The sequence below is a fragment of the Mauremys mutica genome, chromosome 7, assembly GCF_020497125.1.
Source record: "Mauremys mutica isolate MM-2020 ecotype Southern chromosome 7, ASM2049712v1, whole genome shotgun sequence".
Lineage (NCBI taxonomy): Eukaryota > Metazoa > Chordata > Testudines > Geoemydidae > Mauremys > Mauremys mutica.
Genome location: NC_059078.1, coordinates 120167548 through 120194064, shown reverse-complemented (window position 1 = coordinate 120194064; position 26517 = coordinate 120167548). Strand labels below are relative to the sequence as shown.

General features: G+C 39.5%; 1 protein-coding gene across 3 annotated transcripts in view; it reads left to right on the top strand.

Moving 5' to 3' along the window:
- SHOC2 (SHOC2 leucine rich repeat scaffold protein) overlaps nt 1-25662 on the top strand; it is a 107786-nt gene extending 82124 nt beyond the window's left edge. For all 3 annotated transcript variants that reach the window (XM_045024641.1, XM_045024640.1, XM_045024639.1), the window contains 6 exons: nt 1811-1941; nt 5836-6024; nt 8156-8278; nt 12152-12289; nt 18505-18622; nt 20607-25662. In XM_045024641.1, the coding sequence (XP_044880576.1) occupies nt 1811-1941; nt 5836-6024; nt 8156-8278; nt 12152-12289; nt 18505-18622; nt 20607-20815 (908 nt within the window). In that variant the 3' untranslated portion in view covers nt 20816-25662. The remainder of the gene's footprint in view (nt 1-1810; nt 1942-5835; nt 6025-8155; nt 8279-12151; nt 12290-18504; nt 18623-20606) is intronic.
- The last annotated feature ends 855 nt before the right edge of the window (nt 25663-26517 follow it).

Below are 26517 nucleotides of genomic sequence, written 5' to 3'. Positions count from 1 at the left end.
ACTAGTGTTTTTCATTAGGAGGAGAGAGATTAATGGAAAGGGGTAGAAACAAAGATGAGATTTGGAGATGGTTTGAGAGGTGGTATTTATACTTTTGATACATTGGAAAATCATTTTTAAATTATCTTATTTTCTGGAAAATACTACACCTCTACCCCAATATAACGCTGTCCTTGGGAGCCAAAAAATCTTACTGTGTTATAGGTGAAACCGCGTTATATCGTACTTGCTTTGATCCGCTGGAGTGCGCAGCCCCCCCCCCCCCGGAGCACTGCTTTACCGTGTTATATCCGAATTTGTGTTGTATCGGGTCACGTTATATCGGGGTAGAGGTGTATATAATTCTGACCCTCTGACAGCAGCTGCTTTGAGGTTCCCTTTTTCCCAAATTGCTGGTGTGATTAGACATAGTACACTTTGTTTACAGTGTTATCATTGACATAGCCTACATTTGTATTGCTAAACAACAGTTGGCAATGTATATCCTTTACTGTGCTACTTCTTATTGCATAGTGCCTAATGACACAACTCAGGATTCAAAATCTGTCTCAAGAAGCATGTCGGAGAGCAAAGAACAAGTGATGGATTTTTACGTTTTGTGTGATGTTTGCCTGTTGTTCATTTATAGACTAGATTGTTAAATGCTATTTCATTTCTGAGAAGTGCTGTTAGAATGTTTTGACTCATCCCTAGAATGTTTCACCCTGAAGATCTTTGTGAATATGGGCACAATGAAATGAGATGTTTCCTATCTTTTATATTATAAATGAAGTTAGGACATACTAACTTTGCATGTAGTTAACAATTTTAGTTATAATAGTAATAATTATAAACATGTGCCACCAGCTCAGCCACTGTTACTTTCATTTCCCTAATTTTTGCTTTGTCTTCATCGGCAATAAATTAAACACTTTCCCATGCTCTTGGGCAAAATGCCACAGATATCCACTGCAGACATGCCTTCTGGTTCTTTGGGACTTAAGCCCAATATCTGCAGGGTAGATATTTCTACTGCTCTGAGTGTCTCCTGCCTTATTAAGAGACTCATCAGAAAGTCTCTATAGAAAACAGGCTGAATCAGAGATTACATATGGGAAAGACGTATTAGATCATTCAGTCTATCCCCTTTACAATACAGGGAGGGGTCCTTTATAATACGCTTTGTCCAGTCTGGTTTCAAAAGTTCAAGGCAATGGGGCTTTCACCATGTTCTTTGCGGAAACTATTCCCCAGCTAACAGATCTCACTGTTGGTTATACTTTCCCTCATATTCAGCCTCCCTTTCCTTTGACTTGACTTCATCTCATTACATTTAATCATGTTTTGTGTACCACTGTAATAGTTTGTAATAATAATGTAGTAAAATGACAACAACACTGCGTATAGTAAAAAATACTGTAATTTTTTGTTATTTTGGGAAAAAACTGGAAAACTACTGGTAAAAGCTGGACTTCCTGGTGAAAAGACCAGAATGGAGGAACATCTAAAAAATTGACTTGTTGATTGCTCAGTGTGTGTCTCTGTTGTGAAACTTGTAGAAAAACATATGCATATTATGCTTCTATTGCATATTTCATCTAAGAATCTGAAAATACAGTACTTTGTGAACATCAGCTAATACTTTCAGTGTCCCGGTGAAGGGTGTGATAATTCCATTTTACAGATGGGAAACTTGAGCCTGAGAGAGGTTGTTTCTTGACTAAGTGCACACAGTGGAAGAATCAGAAGTAGAACAAGATTCCGTACTCTCAGTCCTGTGCCCTAACCCCCAAATGACATATATTAATAACACTTTGTTTTGCATTTGTAGGAAATTTGTCCAGTCTAAGTCGTCTTGGCCTAAGGTACAATAGACTGTCAGCAATCCCCAAGTCTTTAGCAAAATGTAGTGAACTTGATGAACTGAATTTGGAGAACAACAACATTTCCACTTTACCAGAGGTGAGAGGCACATGGTGTTCACTTGGGGGAAATGTAATAGATTTTTTAGTTTCGTGAGCACATCAAAATATTGCAGATTGATTTTTACATGAAAAGCTTTAAGGAACGAGCCTCACTTTAACCTGTGTGTGTATATATATGTGTGTATATGTGTATATAAAACATTGAAGATCTATAAATCCACCAATGTTGCCACATTGACATGTATATCTAATCAGTTAGACAGTAATTCAATTGATGACTCATAAGGCAACAAGACGAACTCATTTTATCCATTTTCTAAATGTTCTTATGACACAATTAAACAGTGAAGCCAGGGGCCCATCGTTTTAGTTGGACGTGAGGTTCCTGTAGCAGTTGCTAAGGGGGAAAGAAGACAGAAAACTAAGAGGGATCTCTCTGTCCACTTCCAACTGAAACAGGACTGTTCTGTTTAGATAAACTGGTGGACAAAAAGCCCCTATGTTTGTCATAGCTGCTTAATGTTAACATTTCCATAATAATGTAATGTAGGAGTTTGCAATTACAACAATGTTTTGCTACCAGTGCATCCCTCAGTTGGGTGGCATACCACCCACTAGCTACAAAAGGTAAAATCTGCAGAATCCTGTGGTGGTTAGGACTGTGCAGGGGCCAGCTGTCTTGCTTCCTGCCACTGCTATTGCACTTGCTAGTCCTGTGCTGTTCCCTCCTGCCTCAGCCAAATCACAGGATATTCCACCCTCTTCAACCCTGTGGAACTTGAGAGTTTTAGGCTTCATGATAAAATGCACAGTTTTTATTCTGCTCTGTTTCAGTTAGTGATCCAAACATTACTACTATTTTGTTCAGTCTACCTAACCTGTTCTACGAAGAACTACATCTAAAATTATACTGTAAATATCATATTATTAAAATCTACCTAATGAGAAAAGAGAAAATGTGTATACAGAGAAAAAAGGAAAAAGATGTGAACATATATTAGAGGACCATTGAAAGCACCCAAGTACAGTAATAATTCATACAATTATTATTTATACAATTAAATTCAGCAACAACTGACTGGAAACAAAAGATAATTAAATATTGAGGTAGACTTGCGCTTTAAAAAAATGCTGTTGAGAGAAAGTTGCTCGGCTGCTTTTAAGAACAAAGCTGAACCACCCCACCCAGGCATGAAATGAAAGTAACTACAATGTGATTACACATAGAAAAGCAATTGACTGGAGAACTGATTGCTTATCCTGAAATAAGTTGACTCCTAATCAAAAACTCCCTTAACAAATAGTGCTACCTTACCTAAATGTGTTAGTCTAACAATAAGTTATATGTTGGGACAAAGAAGCAGCTCAGATGTTAATGTAGTAGTGTAATCCATTTAAAATTAAGCATTCTTGGCTGCAATAGAAAGAAAATTCATTTGCAACGAAATTGCTGAAATGCAAAATGAGCCAAAGCTCATGATGCAATGCTTAATAAATATTTTATCTTAAAAGGATAGGTTGGGAAAGGCAGCAGTTCCACAGCTTTCATAAATATTGAGTGCATTGTTTTTCTTTAGACTGTGTGTAACTAAACTCTACATCTTCCCCTCAAAGACATTTTAATTGTTAGTTACTTGTGAGCTGTTAGAAAAATTATATGCACCAGCTAATACACATATTATTATTATCAACATTTATGTATAGTCCCAGACTTAAAAAACAGCCTTTGCAAATTCCAAGGTCAGTTTGAAACAATGAGGTGTTAGGCAACCCCAAAGTACTATTGCAAAGTACAGAATCAAAAATGCCAACTAAATAACAAAATCACTAAAGGCAGGATTTCCTCTTAAAAGATTGTGCTAAATAACAATGAGATTTTAATACGACTAATATCTCTGCAACTTAAACTTCTGTTTACAGTTAAGAAAAAAATTGCACTGATTTTTCTGAGATACAACTTTTTTTTCTTTTGTGTTTAAATACCCGCAAATTTGTTGAGTCATGACATGAAGCAGAGCAAGTTGCAATTTGATGGTTTATTATATAATGAATGTGAAGCGACCCTTAATTTAAAAAAACAAACACTTTCAATCCTGAACCAACGCTATAAAATTTTTATTGTAATTGTAATATTAAAACTGTAACTCAGAAAAAGTAAAGATAGTTGAAATTTTTGAGAGCTTGCTTCTATTCTCTCTGTGATTGTAGATATTGTAATATTTCTGGTATGTAACATGCATGAATCTTTAATCCCTGCAATACCTAAACAAATAAGGCTGAATTAAGGTTGGCATTGTAATGAGTGAAAGATGAAATTTCAGCATTAATTTGGCACTCATTATTTATTTCTGTGTTGCCAATAGTGTGTCTGGGTGCTTTACTGACAGGTACAAACCTGAGATTCCTGCCTAAAGGACCTTACAATAATTCAGGGGTTCTCAAACTGGGGGTCGCGAGGTTATTACATGGGGGTCACGAGCTGTCAGCCTCCACCCATAATGGTGTTACATTAAAAACACTTTTTTTATATATTTATTGTGGTCGCACTGAGAGGCTTGGTGTGTGAAAGGGGTCACCAGTACAAAAGTCTGAGAATCCCTGTAGAGAGAGAGACAAGACTCTCAAGAACCAAGACTAAAAGCAGTTGGTTTGAATGACAAAACTTAGCACCCAGTTGGTTAATTCTAATAGTTTTGTTTTGGGTCTGTTTGATTCTTTTTTCTTATTCGTTTGTCACAAAAAGACACACACAAGTAACTTTTAGATTATTTTATGGTCAGATTAAGATCAGAAAAAATTTAGGATTTCTGAAAAATGTTTTTTCAAGTGTGCCTAAACATTGGGGGCATGTTTTGGTCCGTTTCTGTTAGTATTGCATTATCTGAATTTCAAGCTGCCTTTAAAGTGCTGACCTGGCAGAAGCTTTAGTAGTGTTTCTAGGAACCTGTAAAGTGAATTCGTTCTTGATGTTGAGTCAATTCATAGCATAGACTTTTATTAAGTTAGTACAGATTTGTATTTTTTTTTATTTTATTTTTTTAAATCCTCGTTGAAAAGCAGTGTACTGGGTTCACACCTATTTCCATCCATTTTCAACTGGGGTGGTCATCAAAGCGAGGATGAGTTTCATCTCCGATTCTCCAAAGGACATTTGCTATAGTCAGAGATTCCACAGCCAGGAGGGACCATTGTAATCATCGAGTCTGACCGCCTGTATAACACAGGCCGTACAACTTCCCCGAAATCATGCCTAGAGGATATCTATGAGAGAAAACCCAGTCTTGATTTTAAAATTGCCAGTGATGGAAACTCCACCACGACGCTTGCTAAATTGTTCCAATGGTTGGTTATGCTCACTGTTTAAAAAAAAAAAAAAAATTACATCTGATTTCCAGTTTGAGTGTGACTTGCGACAATTCAGCAGCACTGGCTGCATCGCCTCCTCTACACAATAGATACTCTATTTGTCACATCAGCACTGGTTGCATGTCCTCCAGTACTGGAAATGCTGGTCAGGACTGATGTAATTTTTTTTCCCACTGAGCTTTCCAGACAACCACTGTCTGCACTCTGGATGGCTCTAGCCAGTGCTATCAGTTTTGCTCGAAACCATTATTTTATTTTTTTTACAAGTGGAAAAAGATTACAAAAAATAGCAGCAGCTATGATTTTAAATGTTGGTACTTTTTATATACTGGCACCATGTATGTGTGGGAGGAGAGGAATACAGTTCTCTCCTAGTGATTGCGGATGAGAATGTATGGATGGGAGAGCTTTTTCTGAAGTTAAGACTCGTTTATATATTGCAACTCTTATTTGTCTTGTTGGGTGCACTGGGGGGAAGCAATACAGTGAAAGAATATATGTTCAAATAAATTTAAATGCAAAGCTCAAGTGAAAGGTTTCCCCCCCACCCTCTCTCCCTATCCAGGGTCTTTTATCGAGTCTTGTGAACCTGACTAGTTTAACATTGGCCAGGAACTGCTTCCAGTCATATCCAGTGGGTGGTCCATCACAGTTCTCCACAATCTACTCTCTCAACATGGAACACAATCGCATCAGCAAAATACCGTTTGGAATTTTCTCTAGAGCTAAAGTGTTAAGTAAGCTGAATATGAAGGTGAGCCACAGCAACGCTCCACTGTATGTAACATCCATAGCAGATTCTGTGAACTGTAACAAATGTAATAATACAAAGAATAAACCTGTAGCATGTGAAAGGGATACTTTGTCACCTTCCTCAGATATCACAGACACACATCCTTTACCTGTGTTACTGATCCATTTCATTTTTCACTATTTATTCTGTTAGCTCTTTCACATTGCCTTCACATTTGGACAATGAAAATCAGTGAAGCTGTTTGTACTTTGCATGTTCAGGAATCTGAATGGTTGAATTGCAAACATTGCAGGGGAATATTTTGTTTTAAAATAATTTTATTTCAATTAAAAACAGAATCATTGAAAGAAATATCTATTGCCTTTTTTAAGCTTATTTTTACAAAATCTAAAATTAAGACCTTGTTTATACTATTATTTTTGCAATGAGGTAGCCCAGAGACCACAGTACGAACTCGTGTCCCATTGTGTTAGATACTGTATATTTTTAAAGAGACGGTTTACATCCCCTAAAGATCACAATATAAGCATATGATGACAGATTACAGGTGGAGAAAATAGCCATGAGGAATAATAGTGTAACAGTGGATTTAGTTTAATATGTAACAGAATACACATTCAGAAATGTTCAGTCTCTCTTGAAACTCGACACATAGTCCCTCCCATGTCTTGATAAATACATTTTCTATAATGTAATTATATCAGTAAATGATAACTATTGTGATAGCACCTACAATATACAAGGCACTTTCAAGCTATGTAAGATAGTCTCTTCCCTGAAGAGTTTGCATTCTAAAATACAAAAATAGATTCATAGATACCGAGGCCAGAAGGGACCATTGTGATTATCTAGTTGAGCTCATGTTTAACAGAGGTCATAGAATTTCCCCAAAATAATTTATAGAGCAGATCTTTTAGAAAAACACCCAGTCTTGTTTTAAAAATTGTCACTGATGGAGAATCCCTTGGTAAATTATTTTAATGGTTAATTACTTACACTGTTAAAAATTTATGCTTTATTTCCAGTCTGAACCAGATGAAGAGAGCGCAACATAAAAGTAAAGTGGCTGGTGCATGTTTTAGTCATTTCAAGGGGTTAAATTTTTTATTTTATTGTAAGAACTTACGTTTAACTGTCCTCCAGTACATCTATTACTAGATGACTGAATTTTTGTTGACCTCACAACAGAAATTAGTCCAGGGAAGGATTTGAATGGTGAGAGGATAGTGTCTGGCACATTATTTGGAAGGAGTTTTTCAGGTGTAAGGGCAATGTGGAAAAGTCAGACAAAAGAGGCAACATCTTCCTTTTTGTAATCTAGATGGGTCCTTAAGTTAGAAAAAAATTTCTCTGAAGGTACCAATCACTCTTTAATGTCACATATGTACCAGTAGTTTGAACAGCCTGATTTCTTAGAATTTACTGTGTCCACTCTGGACCAAATTATATCACTAGCACTCTAAATAGTGAGAGTGTCTGACTTCATTCCAGTTTTTTTTACTACATAAGCAATTTGGATGTATTTGCTATTTTAAAAACTACCCTGATGTCAGTAGACATGGTGCCTATGGGCACTGCTGGCTGATACCTGTTCCAACTGCCTGTCATAGGCCAGATCCTGAAATAATGTCTGACACTTAAGTTGTTTTGTAATGGTACTTGACCTTTTATGATTAGGGTTTTTTTCTTTACCTTACACCCTCCATATTTTTAGGATTGCAGAATTGTTGCTAGGTTCTTTACATGATGTGGTGTTTGTTGTGGTTTTTTTATTCATGTCTTAAGTGTTCACATCCTATCCAACGGTACATAATGTTGAAAAGAGAAGTCAAAATTAACTATGGAGACCTTGGAAATTTCATGAGTTATTGCCTTTGTAATATGTTGTTTCCATTTCAGTCCATCACATTGCTAGTACAAATACAGCTCCATGTGTCTAGATTGGGTAGTGTTCATTACATTTTGGGAATGCATTTTAAAGATTCAGCCATTTAGCAAAGTTTTTTCTATTGGTTTATATAAGAACCAATAAAATTTTTGATTTATCTAAATGTTTCATCTTATTTAATCTCCAAGCTACCTTCCTGTTTTTTCATGCCAAAACCTACATATTTTCTTTGTTAAATTGCAGGACAATCAGCTAACCTCGCTCCCCTTGGACTTTGGGACTTGGACCAGCATGGTGGAACTGAATTTAGCCACTAATCAGCTCACAAAAATTCCTGAGGATGTGTCTGGGCTAGTTTCCCTTGAGGTGAGAGAAATACAGTGAACATCTGACTAAGCAAATCCTCAGAAATGAACTTTAAAAAAAAAGTATATGTCCCAATAATAAGTGTGCTAACCGAACATATGAGTGTTTCATAAGTTTATGGCTTTCATTAATAGCTTTTTAAATGTTTTGTTCCTTAAGCCTGTGTGCCTATTTCATTTATTAACCTATAGACAACCCCACACCACAAAATGTACAGTGCAGAAAATAAAATGAATTAAATCTGAGCTGAACACCCAGGGGGACCAGCATACAAACAAAGTGGGCCAAAATATTCCAGCAAAAGGATGACAAAGTGGACTGAGTTCAGTTAGAAAGCATTGGACTGGGCCTTGAAACCAGAGCGAGTGCCAATAGCAAAGGGCATATTTATGTTGTAAAATTAGATAATTTTTTACAACTAGGTAAAAACACTAGGGAATTAAACAGAAATAACTGCTTATGCAATATTCATGCAAAAGTGAAAGTTCTTACAGCAATTTTAACTCAGCCACATTGTACATAGGTAGTTGTGGACTGTGGTCGCAGGGGTACCACACTGAGATTGCTCAATTAGGGCAACCTGCGAAGACAATCCCCAAAACTGGTGGTTAGTCTAATACTTAGATTCACCAAGCCAGCAACAAAACAGCTTCCACAATAAACTTACTGATTATCCAGAAGCCAAAAACACAGATCTCATAAAACAACCCAGCCTTGGACGTCTTCCCAGACAGGCAAGTCAAATATGAAGAGGATTACTGAAAATCTTGTTCATCATGTAAAAAGTTCTACCAATCCCAAAGAATAAGACACATTACCATCCAGGTCACTGAATATTTCAGATCTTACCGAAATACATGCTTATAGCCAATTCTTATTAACCAATGTAAAATTTATTAAAAAAGAAGAGAGTATTGGTTAAAAAATCATTATACATACAGACTAAGAGTTTTTAGATCAGTTTCATAGTAGATATGGTGGACTTTAGTTGCAGAGAGTTCTTTCAGAATTAGTCTATAGTTTTAGTCCAATATCAGGGTGATCCAGATGGGACTGGAGACCTCAGTTTTGCGACTCAAACTTCCCCCTGATGAAGCTTAAGCACATCTGAGATGAAAGGATCAGGTCCCAAAAGCCCTTTAAACAGTTCCCGGGCAGCCTCTTGACAGCATGCAGTACTTGGGTGAACAGCAGGCAATTATCCAAGCTTTGAAGTAATCCTCCTATTTCCTAACCATCAACGATAATTGGCTACCTGGATTAATGTAAGGCAATTGCCTATCTCCCTTTATTGACAGATAATTTGCTTCATACTTCAAAGAGAAATTGACAGTGATATCACTATATTCACAGTTCATTTAAATGTTAATGTTTTCTTTTGATCTCTGAATTAACAGAATTCAGCAATACACAGGAACTATTTGGTTACATGGTTAACACCTAACAAGATGTAAGCAAACACTTACAATTAGCATTACCTCTAATTCTCTAATCATACAGGTTTGCATTTCAAACTCTAGTCTATCTAACATGAAATGGCCCTAATTACCATTTACCATATCCTTTAATATGTCTCTAAAGGTTGAATCTGGGTCAATTAGCCTGCTAGTTGTGTAACCCTTTCTGGCCCTGTGCGTCAGTAATATTTTCTGTTCTGTTTTTCTTTTAGATATGTAGTTTAATAAGTTACTATTCATATTGTTTAGTATGTGCCTTAAAATACAAAGGATATGCAACAAGACCACATTATTATTGACATGCTAACCTTAACTTTGGCATTTCGTAACTTTAATTGTGCAACCCTAACCTGGTTAAGTTTCTCAGACCTGAAGAAGAGCTCTGTGTAAGCTGGAAAGCGCCCTCTCTCACCAACAGAATTTGGTCCAATAAAAGACGTTACCTCCCTCACCTTGTCTCTGTAATATCCAGGACCGGCACAGCTCTGACAATACTGCATACAACCTTAACGATGCGTTGTTGTAGAATTTTGCATTAACTGTTGAACTACTCACTTATGTGTGTGTGTGTGTGTTTTAATCCTGCAAAACAATAACATGGTAGGATTGGAAAGGAGAAATATCTAGCAATTATAGCACAGTGCTAGGATCAATTCCCAGACCCTATTGGGTTTAGCTGGAAGAACTTAACTATCCAAAGCCAGCCGGACACTCGTCCAGAGCTGTCTGGCCTTGGTGATGTCACTAAGGGTATGTCTACACTGCAGCAGGGAGCGAGGTAGCAGTGTGGAGCAGATCCCTTGGTTGCCCCTATGCATAGGAGCTGGAGAGGGCAAATGCTGCTGCTTCAGGGAGCCGCACGGAGTGGCCCCCGACCCTGCTCTCCGGCTGGAGCGCTGGAATGCGGCAAGTCCCAGACCCCGCTCCCCAGCGGGAGCTCAAGGGTCAGATTAAAATGGCTGGTGGGCCGGATGTGGCCTGCAGTTTGCCCACCCCTGCTTTAGAGCATGGATTATCAGGATCTAAGCACCTGCAGCTCTATTGATTTAACAGGGATTTGTGAGTGCTCAGCACCACTAAAAATGCAGCCCTTTGCATTTGTGCCTCATCTTGCTCATTACCTACCTCACTGAGATGTTATGAGTTGCTTATAAGCAACTTTGAGCTGCTCTGGATAAAGGTGCTATATTACTGTAAACTATTATTGAATGAATTACTTGGCTTCATAGATCATAGAATATCAGGGTTTGAAGGGACCTCAGGAGGTCATCTAGTCCAACACCCTGCTCAAAGCAGGACCAATCCCCAGACAGATTTTTACCCCAGTTCCCTAAATGGCCTCCTCAAGGATTGAACTCACAACCCTGGGTTTAGCAGGCCAATTTTCAAACCACTGAGCTATTCCTCCCCCACACCCCAAGCATGGTACTTTACAGCATAGAAAAGACAGATTTTCTACTTGGAGGGGTTTACAATCTGATGTCTACATGGAGACACTCAAGAAAGTTAATCCAAAATAATTTTTAAAGTGGATTAGTTAAAGTTGAGAAAATGCCTGTGTGGACAGTCTTATTCAGAATTAAAGTGGGCTTAATTTGATGTACTTTGGAAGTGCATTAATCTAAATTGAATTAATGACACTTGAATTCTCAATAAGAATGCCCACACAGGGATTTAATGCAGTTTAATGAATCCTCTTTAAATTCACACCTTCAGTTAATTTGGATTAATTTCCCTGCATGTCCCCCTGTAAGCAAGCCCTAATTTAAAATGAGAGCAAACAGTAACTGAGAGCACAAGAAGAATTAAAAAAGGGGACTGATGAGAGGTGGTCATTATAGGAGACCAATGCATGTGTGTAGAGTAGCCAAGTATTTTGTTGTTAGTCCCTTCCCAAAACCAACTTCTTGAAGGTGGTATAAAAAGTAAGAGGAGGTGGGGAGGTTTGGCAGATTGGGTCAAGGATGGAATGTCAAGCATAAGGGATAGCAGGGCAGACGGCACTGAGGCGGGCATGTGAAAGAATACAAATGATAGGGAAGTTGTGTAGTAGGAAGTAGTCTGTTTTTCTTGAGTCATTTGGTTAAAATGGGCTCTTAGCTCTTTGTTTCGCCACTGTTTATTTTAAATATATATACATTTTTAAATAGTCCTGTTAATCTGAAATCTATTGTTCTGAATTTAAACTTCACTTCTGTTAAGCTCCATTTTGTAACATGGTGTTAGTTTTGATTACTGATTTAAGTTTAACTTTATCCTTTAGTTCAGTTTCACTGGAGCTTTACAAAACTTGTTAAACAGTATGTTAATTTTGCATTGTATGGAATGCTACTTAATTCTGAAGTCTAAAGGGATTCTATTTTAGTTGGCACTTGCTTGCTGCATTACTTTAAATTTTCCGTTTTTTTTCCTTCAGGTTCTTATCTTGTCAAATAATCTTCTGAAGAAACTTCCCCATGGCATTGGAAACCTACGGAAAATAAGAGAGTTAGATTTAGAGGAGAACAAACTGGAATCCTTGCCAAATGAAATCGCTTACCTTAAGGATCTGCAGGTGAAACAGTAATGAGAGGAGATAAACATACCAAGCTTTTACTTTCAACAGGCTAATTTGTACCTTTCCCACTCAAATTAATGGTATCTAGCTCTTTAGGAAAGTTAACGGAAGGAGTTTACTGTTAGCGAAGAGTATAAAGAATCAGGACTCTTGAGTTTTATTCCTGGTTGTGCCATTGTTTCCCTGGTTGACCTTGGGAAAACAACATTTAATTCTTCAAGTGCTGGTCATTATGTGTATTCCACATGTGGGTATACATGTGTGCCATGCCCCTGAGTCCAGCAGTTTTTCCAGGCAGCGTCCATTGACCCACATGTGCGCAGTATCTCCCCTCATGCTCCTGACTGAGGGTTTAAGGGGTGGTGTGGGTTGATGCCACGTGGCCTGAGTTAAAATCCTGTCCTGCTTCACTCTTCTTAGTCTCTAAAAGAGTGCGTGTATTGTTATAAACAATTATCCTGTAGTTTAGAAATCTTAGTTGTATATACAGGATAGCATAAGAAAATTACCCTATCTTCTCCTGCCTCCTCTCCCCCCCCCGGTCGGGGGGAAATTCTCTTTATCCCAGGGACTGTGCCCAGGGTCCTGGACTTCAAGAACTGAGTTTCCTGCCCTTGCCTCTTTTCCATCATCAACAAAGATCAGTGGTGTCTCTATTGTCTGGGTGAGGCGCTTATCTCGGTGAAGTGCAGCATTCTGGTCCTTCCCGCCCCAGAACCAGAGAGGCCCAAGAACTCAGGCTGCGGAAGCTTCTGATGGAAGAGGCCCTGACCTAAGGTTGGCCTGGGAGATCCCACTGTACATCAGTCTCAGCTGGCCAGCAGTACACCTCTGAGCATGAACAATGGAGCAGAGCCACTGGCACTGAAGCCCAATGACACAGGGCTGCCCGTGACAGTAAGAAAAACACTCATAGGCATAACGGCAGATCCACACAGTGGACTCCCTACAAGAAGCATATTTTCTCCCCAAGCCGTCCCAGGTCGGGTGAGATGTCATGTACAAATCCCACAGAACTGTCACTGAGGGCCCCTCGGCTGGAGGGTAAGACGAAGAAGAATCATCCAATGGTGACTACAGTGTCAAGGATAAAGATAGACCAATTGCCTCCATGAGCACCAGTCCAGATGTACCATTGGTTCTACCTCGGCAATATGGAGAATGGCCAGCTCCGGCAGTGAAACCAGGTCCCTCCGGTGTCTTGATGGGAACCCTGTGGACCCCAGGCCCCATGGACGCTTTTCTGACCTGGATGAGATCTTCCTCCACTACCCGCAGTCTCTACTTCTGTCAGGTCTGACGGTTCTCAGGGAGCTTCCTACCCTGGAGCATGAACCTCTGCTACTGCCACAGGAGAGACCCCTTCCCTATCCATCATACTGGGGCCTCCCAGTACCAGCAATACCACTGTTTCCGACAGCACTCTGCTCAGACTCAGAGGAGCCAGAAGAGATAGTCCCACTGATATCTCCGACACAGCACAGAAGCCCAGACAGCTGCAGCAACCTTATCTTCCTGGCTATGACCCCTCTCTCCCAGGGATGTCTGATATCATTTCCTGTGGGCCCACGGTGACTAATAGATCCCTCCTTCTGGGCATACTGGGCACCCTTATAGCAGACACTGGCACTATTGCAGGAGTCCTGCTACTCATCGCCTTCTCGTCAGCTGGTTCAGTCAGTGTATGAGGAGGAAGACACTGAGCCGGTACCACGGGTTCCGACCAGAACTGCCTCATCACTGGATGACATGTTCATCCCTTTTGCCACCCTCTCTGCTAGATGACCATTGGCAATATGAAGATCTTCTCCAAAGGGTGCCTACTGACTTGTAAATCCCATTGGAGGAGGTCCAGGACCCCCAGCACCCTCTCCTGGACATTTTACAGCCCTAGGGTCCATCCAGGGTGGCCCTTTTCATAATCGAGGCCATACTACAACTGGCCAGAATGGTTTGGCACATACCTGCATAGTGGGCCCCTACCCGGAAGCAAGCAAAGAGATGCTATTTTGTGCTTGCCAGAGGGGCTGATTTCCTTTTTAACACACCCTTCCCCTAATTCACTAGTTGTGCAAGTGGCTGCAGCACCCTCAGAAATCCACCCTGCCATAGAAAGGGTCAAAGAGGCTGGATCTCCTGGGCAGCAAGGTCTTCTCCTCCGCAGGCCTTCGGTTTCATATGGCCAATTACCAGGCATTATTGGCTAAATACAACTTTAATACCTATACCAGGCTGGCAGAGTTCAAAGACAACCCCCCTGGGGAAGATCAGCCCCAGTTGCATTTCTTGATGGATGAGGGGAGGTTGGTGGCAAAGGTGGCTTTCCAGGTCCCGGTGGATGCTACAGGGCTGGTCATGCATAGAAACTCTGTGCTCCAATCATCGGGCTTCCCAGCGGGTGTCCAAAATACTATTCAGTGAAAAGACAGATGAGTCTTTACATTTCCTCAATGACTCGAGATCCACCCTGAGGTCTCTGGGATCTGTGCTCCAGCCCCCAAGAGAATACATCAGAAACAGCCCTTCATATCATGGCCACCTTCTTCCTCTCTCTCTTACTACCATCATCCACCTGAACCCCCTTGCAAATGACTGAGATCCCAGAGAGGCTGTTTCCTGGCTCCAACCACTACCACATCGTCCATGTACTCCCAACTGCATGCCAAAGGCTACTTTTGATATCCAGATCAAAACTCATGCACCACCACTGATGATGCCTACTTCACCACCTGTCATCTTTGGAGGCTGCCTCACCTTCATCGACATTTGGCGCAAGGTTACCATGGACAGTTGAGTTCTGGAGATTATCCATCATGGATACTCCATAGATTTCCTTTCCTTTACTCCTCACAAACCTCCCACCTGGCCATCCCTGGGGGACCCCTCCCACCAATTGATTAATCAACAAGAGGCAGACTTCCTACTCTACCGGCGAGTGATACCAATCATCCCGCCTCAGTAGCGAGGAAGAGGGTTCTGCTCCCCATATTTTCTCATCCCCAAGAAAGGTGGAGGGTGGAGATCCATCCTGAACCTTTGAGAGCTCAATATTTTCATCAGGAAGCTGAAATGCACAGTGATTACACTGGCATCAATGATCACCTTCCTCCAGGAGGGGGTGTAGTTCACACTTCTTGACATGAAGGATGCATATTTCCATGTGGACATTCACTCATCACATAGGAAATTCTTACAATTCAGGATTACATAGCAACAAAACCAGTTTTGCCTCCTCCCTTTGGTCTTGCGATAGCATCAGGGGTCTTTGTGAAAGCGTTCACGGTAGTAGCAGCCTAGATGCAACGCTAGGGAAATACGGTGTTCCCATACCTGCACAGTTAGCTTCTGGTGGGACATTCCTGACAAGAAGTTGTCTTCATGATCGACTCCCTTCAATGTCTCCTTGCCCCCTTAGGTGTCTGCATAAACGAAGACAGGTCCATTTTGTTACCTACTCAGACAATAAATTTAATAGGAACAAGGCTGGACTCTGTCTTGGCAAGAGCTTTCCTTCCAGTGGACAGATTTTACATGATGAGCAGCCTGATCACGCACGTCACCCGCAAACCCTGCACTATGCTGCGTTGGTGCCTCTACTTCGTGGGCCACATGGCTGCATGCAACTATGTGACACCTTTTGCCCAGCTCCACTCAGCCTACCAGCTGATCAAGGACCACATCAACTCCAGAGCTATTGTTCCCTCAGGAGTTCTCACCTCTATTGCTTGGTTATCCAACCCGACCCAGACCATGGTGGGGACCCCCTGCAGCCCTCCCATACTGAGGGCCACCGTTGTGATGGATGCCTCTCTTACAGGATGGGGTGCTCACCTGGCCTACCATGCAGCCCAGGGTACATGGACACCATGGGAAGCCAGGCTCCCTAGAAACTTGCTGGAACTGAGAGCAGTCCGCATAGCCTGCAAGGCCTTCTTTCCTCTCATATGCTCCCTCCACGTGCAAATCCTATTGGACAGTATCTAATCTATCAATCTAATTAACAAACAGGGAGGAGTGAGATATTGTCTCCTCTGCCTGGAGGCAGTCAGACTGTGGATCTGGTATGTCAGAAATCCGGTTTCCTTACAGGCCGAATATCTCCCAGGCGCTCAGAACTCTGTAGCGGACAGACTAAGCAGAAGTGACCACGTAGACCATGAATGGGAAATACACAACACAGTTTTGACCAACAATTTTTCACAGTTGGGTAATCCCCTATGGGACCTCTTTACATCCCAGATTAACAGAAATCGTCTCATCTAATGCTCCAGAGGGGCCCATCAGCAGTGACTCTGAGTGCCATTCTACTGCTCCCCTGGGTGACCTCCAATAAATTCCCCTCCCCATTCCCCTCATACCACAAGTTCTTCAGAAGATTCGCTGAGACGCAGCCACCATCATCCTTCTAGCCATCATCATCCTATTGTCCCAGACAGTTCTGGTTCATGCATCTCCTAAGGCTGTCCATACCCCCACCCATCAGGATCCGCTCATTTGTGGAACAGGCTCAGGCACCCCAACTCACTCCACCTCACGGCCCATTGTTTGGATGGGCGTCAGACATGGAATGCTCATGTTCTGCCTCGGTCCAGGAGATCCTTAACCAAAGCAGGAAAGAATCAACCAGAATGTGCTACTGGGCTAAATGGCGCCATTTCTCTGCTTGGACATTCAGGTTATCCTCAACTATCTCCTCGCCCTGAAAACATCAGGTTTAGCCCTTAGCTCGCTGCATGCAGACCTAGCAGCGATTAGCGCTTTCCTTCCCCCAGTAGAGGGATGCTATATCTTCACGCACCCGACGACAGTGTGGTTTATGAAAGGCTTGATCAGAACCTCCTCACTGGTCATCAAACACACACCCCAGTGGGACCTTAACCTCGTCCTGTCAGCTCTCACAGGGCTGCCCTTCGAACCTATGGCAACCTGTGCCATGATCCACCTCTCCATGGAAGTGGCATTCTTGGTAGCCATCACTTTGGCCAGAAGGGTCAGTGAGCTAGTGGCCATGATGGCAGACTCTCCCTACATAGTATTCCACAAGAAGAAGGTCTCCCTTTGGCTACACCCCAAATTCCTCCCCAAAATTGTGTCCAAATTCCATATGAGCCAATAAATTCACTTACCTATATTTTTCCAAAACCTCATGCCTCTCCTGAAGACAAGAAACTATACTCCCTTGATGTCAGATGTGCCCTGGCATTCTACCTGAAAAGAACCAAGCCAGCTAGAAAGTTGAGACTCTTTGTCACCATAGTAGAAAGATTAAGGGGCAAGCCATATCCTCAGAGAGAATTTCTAAGTGGGGATGCATGCTAAAATGCAATAAGATAGCAAAACTTCCCCCTCTCGGGAGTGTTACAGCTCGCTCCACATGACTGCAAGCAGCCTCCATGGCATTCTTATCTGGCATCTCATTGTGGGACATTTACAAAGCTGCGACTTGGCAATCTGTCCACACATTTACAGCACACTGTTCCCTGACTCGAGACAGCCATGGATGTGGCAGTAGGAAGGATCATCTTACAAAAAGCCCTGCTGCGAGCCTCCTTGTACACACCTCCACACTGATCTCTGCTTGCAAGTCACCCACGTGTGGAATACACATAGGGAGCTGCACAAGAAAAAGATGAGGTTACTTACTGTAACTGGAGGTTCTTCAAGATCTGTGGTCCCTATCTGTATTCCACTACCCGCCCTCCTTCCCCTCTGCTTTGGACTTGATTACATTGCAGTAACAAGAGGAAATAAAGTGGCATTGACCCACACTGTCCTTTTTACTCTGGCTCACTAGCACGAGGGGAGATATTGGGCGTGTTCAGATCAACAGACACTGCTTGGAAAAACACATGTGTGCCTGTGTGCAATACAGACAGGGACCATACATCTCGAAGAACCTCCAGTTACATTTAGTAACTTCTCTTCTCTGCCCCAGTTTGACCATGTATAAAACGAATAAAATAATAGACTTCCCAGAATTGTCCTAAGGTTTCAGTAAAGCTTATGAAGTGCCTTTATATCCTTGGTTAAAAGTGCATGTTGTTTATTGTTAAATTTAATAATATTTGAGAGAATTTGAATGCCATAGAGAACTAGAGATTTCCCTCCTTATGCTAGAAATACAATCTGTCAATTCAATAGTTACATTTTCTGATGTTACTCAGCTGTTTGAAGGCACTGTTAGTAATTTTAAGAACTTATTTCTCCACCAGAAATTGGTCTTGACTAATAATCAATTGACCACCCTTCCAAGAGGAATTGGTCACCTAATTAATCTGACACATCTTGGGCTAGGAGAGAATCTTCTCACACACCTTCCTGAAGAAATTGGTAAGGTGCTATTTCTGATAAATATAAGTATACAGTATGGTTAAGCAATAACCTCCAAATACCTCTAGGAGACACAAAACAATAGGAATTTATTGTATTCAGAAACAGAGGCCACAAAATTCAAGGCGAAACTTTTATTGTGAGGAAGTATGCACCTCTGCTTGAAATTTCTGCCAGCACTACAATATTACATGCTTTCTCTATTTTCGTGAGAGAAATGACTTAGCTTTTTCTGATTAATTACCTAGTGTGTGAAGAACTTGTAGAGGGAAACTGACTAGGATTAAGTAGTTTCCTTCTCTATCAAGCTCTTCTCTCACTGTGCTAAAGAGAAATTTATAGGATTGTGCATGTAGGTTAGTTAACTTTCCTTTCCAACCATTTCCTTGTAAAGACTCGGTAGGAAAGGAATCAGACTAATCCTATGACTTTACTTTTTGGCCACGCTGCAGAAGTAAAATTTTGTGTGAGGGAAGGGGCTGCAGAGGGAATCTAGGAGAGGCATTTTCCTTCTACAAATCTTTCCATTTGCGTATCATCACACTGCTGCTTGCCTTGCTGAGCGAAGAGAAGGGGAGAAGGAAATACAGGGAAAGGAGAGGAAAGATATTAAAAGAAGAGACCTAAACACCGTGAAATGAGTGAGAAATACAGTACCACATAGCTAGAGAAGAGGGAAACAGAGATGCTTCAGCTGTCCCAGCACCTCCAGTGAAACACTATCACAGCCAGCGCAAATCTTGCACATACGTTGGAGTCAGAAGGGCCAAATCTCAGCTAAACCTGGCCCTATGCATTCTAGATCATAAACTAGTTGAGCTCAGTTGCCTTATACTCTAATCTATAGAGTTAAAATAAATTACTATATTTAAAGCACTCTAGTGAGGTGTAGAGACTGGTTATTAAAGTTTTCAGATTTGATTGCCTCATGTAGAAGCGCTCAGAGTTCTGCTCAATTCTGCCCTTTCTGCTTTGCATTCTCTCCCCCTGGCTCCCCAATCTTCCTCAGATTCTACATGTGGCTCCCCGCTTGTACTCTGAACCTTTTGCACGCTCTCCCAGTCCACCAGTGGTCCTGAAACCTTTCCTTCCTCAACACGCTCTTTAATCCTCTAATACTCCTGTCACCCTCTCTGCTTCTCCTCTAGGTCTTTGATGTTTCACCAAGAGGTGAGTGTTGTAAGGCAGCAGGAGTATTCAGTAGAGATTTACATATTCTCATTACTGACTCTGCGACTGTGAACTGTTACATGATAGAAAAAATTCTGCTAATCATAACTACAGTAATACAAATAATAGTAAAAGAATTCTAACAATACCTACTTCCAATTAGCATTGAAACTCTTATCGGTATTTTGCGGTATGTGTCCAAGTACATCATTTTCCACATGCCACCCTTAAAGAATTACTCTACGTAAACCTGTCTTTGCTCAGTTAATGCTCCTGCCAACGTCCCCAATGCAACATCACTGGGAGGCTTTGACAAACCAGTGGTGCAATACTATCCTGCCATCATGAACTTTTTTTTTAACCATTTTTATTAATCTAAAGTGGAGCTGGCCCTCAGAACAGGAGCAGTGCTTATGGTATACGTGATCTGTAGGGAATGCAATCTATATATAGGGATATACAGTTATCTGGTTTGACTGTTTTGCGTCCAAGATAGGTAAGCATTGGCAAGGAAGAGAATGCTACTCTGCTCAACGTCATATTGGTTGATTTATATAGCAATCACACTTTGAGTGGAAACCTTGCAGTGACCATCACTACAGAGAATTGAGCTGAATGTGACTCTTACTTAGGCACCTGTGGGCAAGGAGGTTGTTATGCTTAAAAATAGTAGTGGACATGGGTTGTTTCCCTGGTAGAGAATTTCCAGTTGAATTTCCCTTGTGAGTTTGAAAGCTTCTACTCACAAGTGATAAGCCATTTGAAACAAAAGGGATATTTACTTTTATATTTATGAATGTTTTATTTTAACCAGGTACACTGGAGAATCTGGAAGAACTGTATTTGAATGACAACCCCAATCTGCATGGCCTTCCCTTTGAGCTGGCGCTCTGCAGCAAACTGTCAATAATGAGTATTGAGAACTGCCCACTCAGCCACCTTCCACCTCAGATCGTTGCTGGGGGACCCTCCTTCATCATTCAGTTCCTAAAAATGCAGGGACCATATCGTGCCATGGTCTGATGTAAATTGGATTGTCCCATACACTGTACAAAATACAAACTGCATTAATGTTGTCTTTATATATAATATAATATACATATAATATTATATTATATATAAAATATATAAATAATATAACAAGGCAAATTTAAGACTGCATTATGTGTTTCTGCTAATAGAGGAATCATAGCCATTTAGATTTTTTTTTTATTCTGTAAAAATGCTTGTGTAAGTTTTCTTTGCTGAATTTGGTGGATGTTTGTCTGAGTAATCTGGAAATGCCAGTTCACTTAAAGCAATTGCCAACGAATTCAAAAGTTGTTAAATTTAAGGGACAAGAGTAGTTTTTACTTAGATCTACTTTCAGTTAGCAAAAAATGCGCAATGTTTTATGGTGAACTTTTCTTTTCTGTTTTCCTCCCTCTCCTGTGTGTCAAAACCTGGTAGGGTCACACATCCTGAAGTTCATGGGATTTTCTTTAATTTATTTTGAGATTTGAAACAAACGGTGTTTTTATATTGTTTACAGTCAGAGTAAATCACTGGATTTTGTTTCGTTTTTTGATTTGCTCTGTTTTAATCAATCTAGAATTTATATGCTTCTGTTGAAGAATTTTTATCAGCTGGTTTGTATACTAAAAATATTTACTCATCAAAACAACTGGTAGGTGGAAAAGACGCAGTCAAAAAAGCTTGAATTCTTGTAAGTCTTGCTTCCCTGAGTTATCAGTTGTGGGCATAACATATCTGAACTGAGCCTTTTGTGGCTGGTCTTTTCTAGCACAGGTAACCTTTTCAGATTGGTAAAAATATTGAATAGTCTCATTGAAGAGCAGTTTTTGTTTTGTGAAGTTACAGATTCATAAGGTCTAACAGTATAGTTGAATGGCAAGGAAATAATATATATTATCTTTTTTTGTTATAGTGTTGGGTCATAAACTACAACAGGCAATTTTAAGGATTCCTCATAGTCCTTGTACAATAAATGTCTTACTTTTAAACACTGCAATATATGTAAGTTTTAAGGTTGGTTAACAACGTACTATGGTTTTATATCTTGACTTGCCTTGTACCTCCTTCCATTATGGAACTTCTGTGTCCAAGCACAATAGCTTCACACTGTGCTGTTTTGCTGCTGAACTAAATGCACTTTTCCCCACAGCTGGGGCACTTGCTTCAGAATATTCAGTTCAGTACCACATCTATTTGTTTTAATCTCATCCTGTCAATTTCAGTATTAAAGAACGTTCTGTTAAAAAGAGGCACCTTTCCATTTGTGCACAGATGTTGATAGCTCAGTAGAAATACTGTAAGTGGTTCACATGCGATTTTATTTGAATTTGCTTGCCTGCTTAGAAAGCTAAAGATACTGTTACTCCACTTGGATTGCCAGTTTAAGATGACCTTTTCTTTAAGATGGAAACTCTAAAGGCAGTTACATTTGAGATGTTGACTAAACTGTCCAATTTATACTCATAATGGAATTGCTGCTGGATTGTTGTGATTTAGAGATGACTGTATCTTTTGAAAAAAATTAAATCAATTAATGTCAGAAAAAATCTATTTCCCATGCAGAAGTTTGGGGGAGTATAATTTTTGACTTTTAGACATGCTTAATTTTATGTACTGCCTTTGGTCTAGTTTTTTCCAGCATTAACAGTAACTTGCATTCTGTTTTGTCTGATGTTTTTTCATTAACAAGGAACAACTTTTAAATGGAAGGCAGGTGGAGATATAAAACCGTAGAGGGCTCAAACATGCTGTAAAACTATTGTAGATGTCACTGGATTTTACCAAGTAATGTCCGTTCCTCTCTCTTATTTTTTACATCTACTGTAGCTTTTCAGTTTAGATTTTAGTTTATAAAAGAAACTAGTTATTACAGCTCTGCCTGGAGATAATCTTTCTCAGCAGTAAGGTGTTAAAATATGAATGCTGAAATGTGTAGCTTTGAAGACTGTAATCTAACTTCTGAATTTTACTGCTGAAACCTACTTCTTGCTCCCTCAGTTCATTTGGGAAAACAGTTTTTGATTCATATGATTCCTTAAAACAAAGGTGGCTGCCCCTGTATCTTAAAGCATATCAGTTGTGTTCCCCATTTGCATACCTAATCCTGTTTTTGATGAGAGAATTTGCCCTTTAATTTATAAGACAGCTCGTGTCTCAATCTGTTACAATAGAGCAAGATTTTAGGTGTGTAATACAGTAGGAAACTCGCCCAAGAGGAGTCATTTTAGATGCTTCTTAAAAATTTCAAGTGATAGGGCATCTAATAGCAGGCTGCCTCCTCCTCAAGCGTTTCCATGGCCACTGTTAGGCAGTCAGGTATAGGTGCTGTTGGGCTCTATTTACGGAATTAAGATTGTTTAGTATGTAAATATTTTGATCTGATTTATTCATCTTGTTAAGGTACATGGTTAATGACTGTATAATTGGAGCTGACCCCCTCTTCCAAGAACTTGGTTGGATGAGAAGTTGGCTTACCAAAAATACTTTTTACACTCTTAAAAAAAAATTTCCATTACACTTGTAGGAATAAAGTAAGGAATTAAAACATAGCTATGTTAAAAACAGGATATTTTTCAATGTATCCTTGTGCTAAAATAGTAACTTCAATGCCAAATACTCCTGAGTCCTGTTTGGGAATTTAATTTTGTACTCTTTGAAGTGAATACTTCTTGCAATGTCTAGAGGGAGTGTGAGTAAAACAGCGTGAGATACTAAGTTCTGGTGCAAAGAATTAACTCAAAGAATTCAAGACGTTTCCTTATTAAATTAGTTATTTAATTTTGGTGTTAAATGGGTGAGTATCATTTTGCTTGGAATAAGCTTTAATGTATAAATGTTTAGTCCCTCAGCTATTTATCTGACACCTTGATCATGTAAAACAATTCTATAACCTGACAACTTTTTTTAATTTTCCAGGATGTTGCATTGTGCATCTGTTAACTAAGTACAGTTTTTAGGTTGTCTTTAATGCCAAATGCCATTCAGTGGGATTTGTGTTAGTTTGTATATATGTTTAAGAATTTTGGATCATGCTGATTAAATTAAAAATGAGAAGAAAGAACTCAGTTCTGACAAATATATGGTATTGAGGCATAAGCAAGATGGAGTAATAAGGTTCTGTGGGTACTTTTTAAGACTAGGATGGTCAAAGGGGTGAGCCAGATTTCTGTTAAAACTTTTGTCCCTTGCGATACTGTTCTGAGTAGTGCTGTCTCTGAAATAAATAAGAGATTATAAAAAGTCTGACAATCTTGAGAAATCTGGGTGCAAATCAAATTATGACCTCTATTGCCTGCCTGTGGAAGTATCAGCACTTGTATTTATAGGACACAATCATGAACTATGCCTCGATTAACACAAGTAAAATACTGTGCTACAGAGTATAGTATTATGGTACTCTGATAAGTATAAAACTGATTATAAGGGTTGTCTTTTTTTAAAACATTGATTAAATGTAAAGGAAGAATAACTGGCAATATGACTTTTAGTTTTGAAACAAGTTATATTGTGTTTCAATTGACTAAATAGAAATTTGTCTGCTAACTCTTGGCTTTGAAAATGCTTGTTTTTCATAAACACTATAAAAATAATAATGTTCCCTCTCTGGCCACCTCACATTTAATTTCCTAAACAAAAACATCGAGCTGAACACACCCTGTGCAGTTTGGTCATATGGTTGCACACCTGGCCTTTTTTAACTTGCCCGATGCTATTGGAAACTCTTAAATCCATGTTACTTTATTTTAAAACAACTTAGTATTGTAGAATATTTGATGCTTCAGTGCCTCTTTTGGTTTTAGGTTTTTTGGGCAGTTTTGTTTTTTAACGTTGTGTAAGAAATCATGTGCTCAAGCTTCTTGAAAGAACAATAAAGTTTGTTCACTTAAATGGTTTTAAAAACCAGGACTTAAAAACATTGTCCAGCTGGTTAGTACTTGAACCCATTGCAGCGCCTACAAAGCAAAAACTTCAAGTACCATCTTTAATCCTGGAAGTGTGCAGAATACCTTTTTTAATGGAAAACCTTCTATCAGGTGTTTCTTCCTTTCCTTGTTTCTCTCTTAAGGATCGATACAAAATCATAACATATCAAGGGAGGACATGTCTTTTGTATTATTAAGGAATCTGAATGCAGCAGAGTATTTTTATATAGTCAATATTGCACCTCAATTGTATCTTTAATCGGCATGCCAGAACTTGCTTTTAATTAGACGTACAGTTGGCAGTAATTTGCACAACACACAAACTTAAAAGGCACAGTTAGGACAATTACAAACAAATGATAGTATCTACAAACAGTATCTAACGGTTTTTGTTTTTATTCTAGCAATCCGAAGACTGTTTATTATTCTGATGTTTAGGTCTTAAACAGGTCCGCACAGGATTTTTGCTGTGGAAAAATACCTGACCACATTAATTTGTGGTCAAAAGCTAAACAAAAGTGTAAACAGTCTACAAAAAATGTACTTTTAATCTGAATTATTGTAATGTTGATTGTTATGTCTATAATATAAAAGATTGCCTTGCTTTTTTATAAATGTCATTCTGTATCAATGCATTCATTATAAATAGTATATTTGTAAATGAGCTGCCACTGAGTCTTTTGAAAGTTTTCTAGTGTTAAAATCTAACTTAACCTGGATGTAAATCATACTTTCGCAGTGTCACAAAAATGATTGAGAACTGCATTTTCATTATATACCTCTTCACTCTTTTGAAGATGTTTTTCCAAGTAAAATATGAAGTTTAATGTATACTGATTTCAGGAAACTTATACTTCAAAAATTGCATGACAGTAACTGCTCTAAACATAAAAATGTAAATTGCACACCTTTATAAAGCAAATGTTGGTAAAACCTTTTACTTTCATGTTATATTATTGTATAGTAAGGCGCAAAGAAGACAGTATAGGATCATTTTCTTTAGAAGGAAAAAGAAACAGTGACTGTGGATTTTAGTGCAAAGTGAGTTCCAAATAACCACATACATGAAAATAGATGTGGAACTACAGTTCTTAAGAGACAAGAAATCACCTGGATTTAATATTTGGTTTAATAAAAAAACATTTTCAAAGTGATATTATGTAGCTTTGAAAGTTATCTTGCAAGTATGTATAGCTCATATGATACATATTCAGTGTTTCAAGTAGTAAATATTTACATCATGTTCTGCAAACCAAAAAGAGAGTGCTTAATGCTTTTTTTTTAAATGAGAACATCTTAAGGGTTCAACTTTGATGCAACCCCTGCCACTTCCCTCCAGTTCCTCCCCCCTCATCAGAATGCTTATCATGGTTGAGTATCTTTAAAATAGTGAGCCAGATTCTCAACTAGCATAAAGGTATCTCTGCCACTCATCACTGTAGTATTTGAGCCCTTCTGCACTGAAGTCAATGGAGCTATGCCAGTTTACACCAGCTGAGGACCTGGCCAAAGTGTCTCATAATTATAATATTACATCTTTGACTTGTACGTCAATCTACATACTATGAGTGATCTAGCTACCTGAGCCGAGGACTAGGAGCCAGGGACTCCTGTGTTCTAATCTCAACTCTGATCCTCTTTCCCATCCATGGTGGCCTTTGGCAGGTCACTTTACCTCTTAGTGTGTTAACTTCTCCATCTGTAAAATAGGGATAATACAGGTATTTTGTGAAAATTAATTAAAGCTCATAATGGGCTCTGAAGATAAATGTGAAGTATTATATTAAT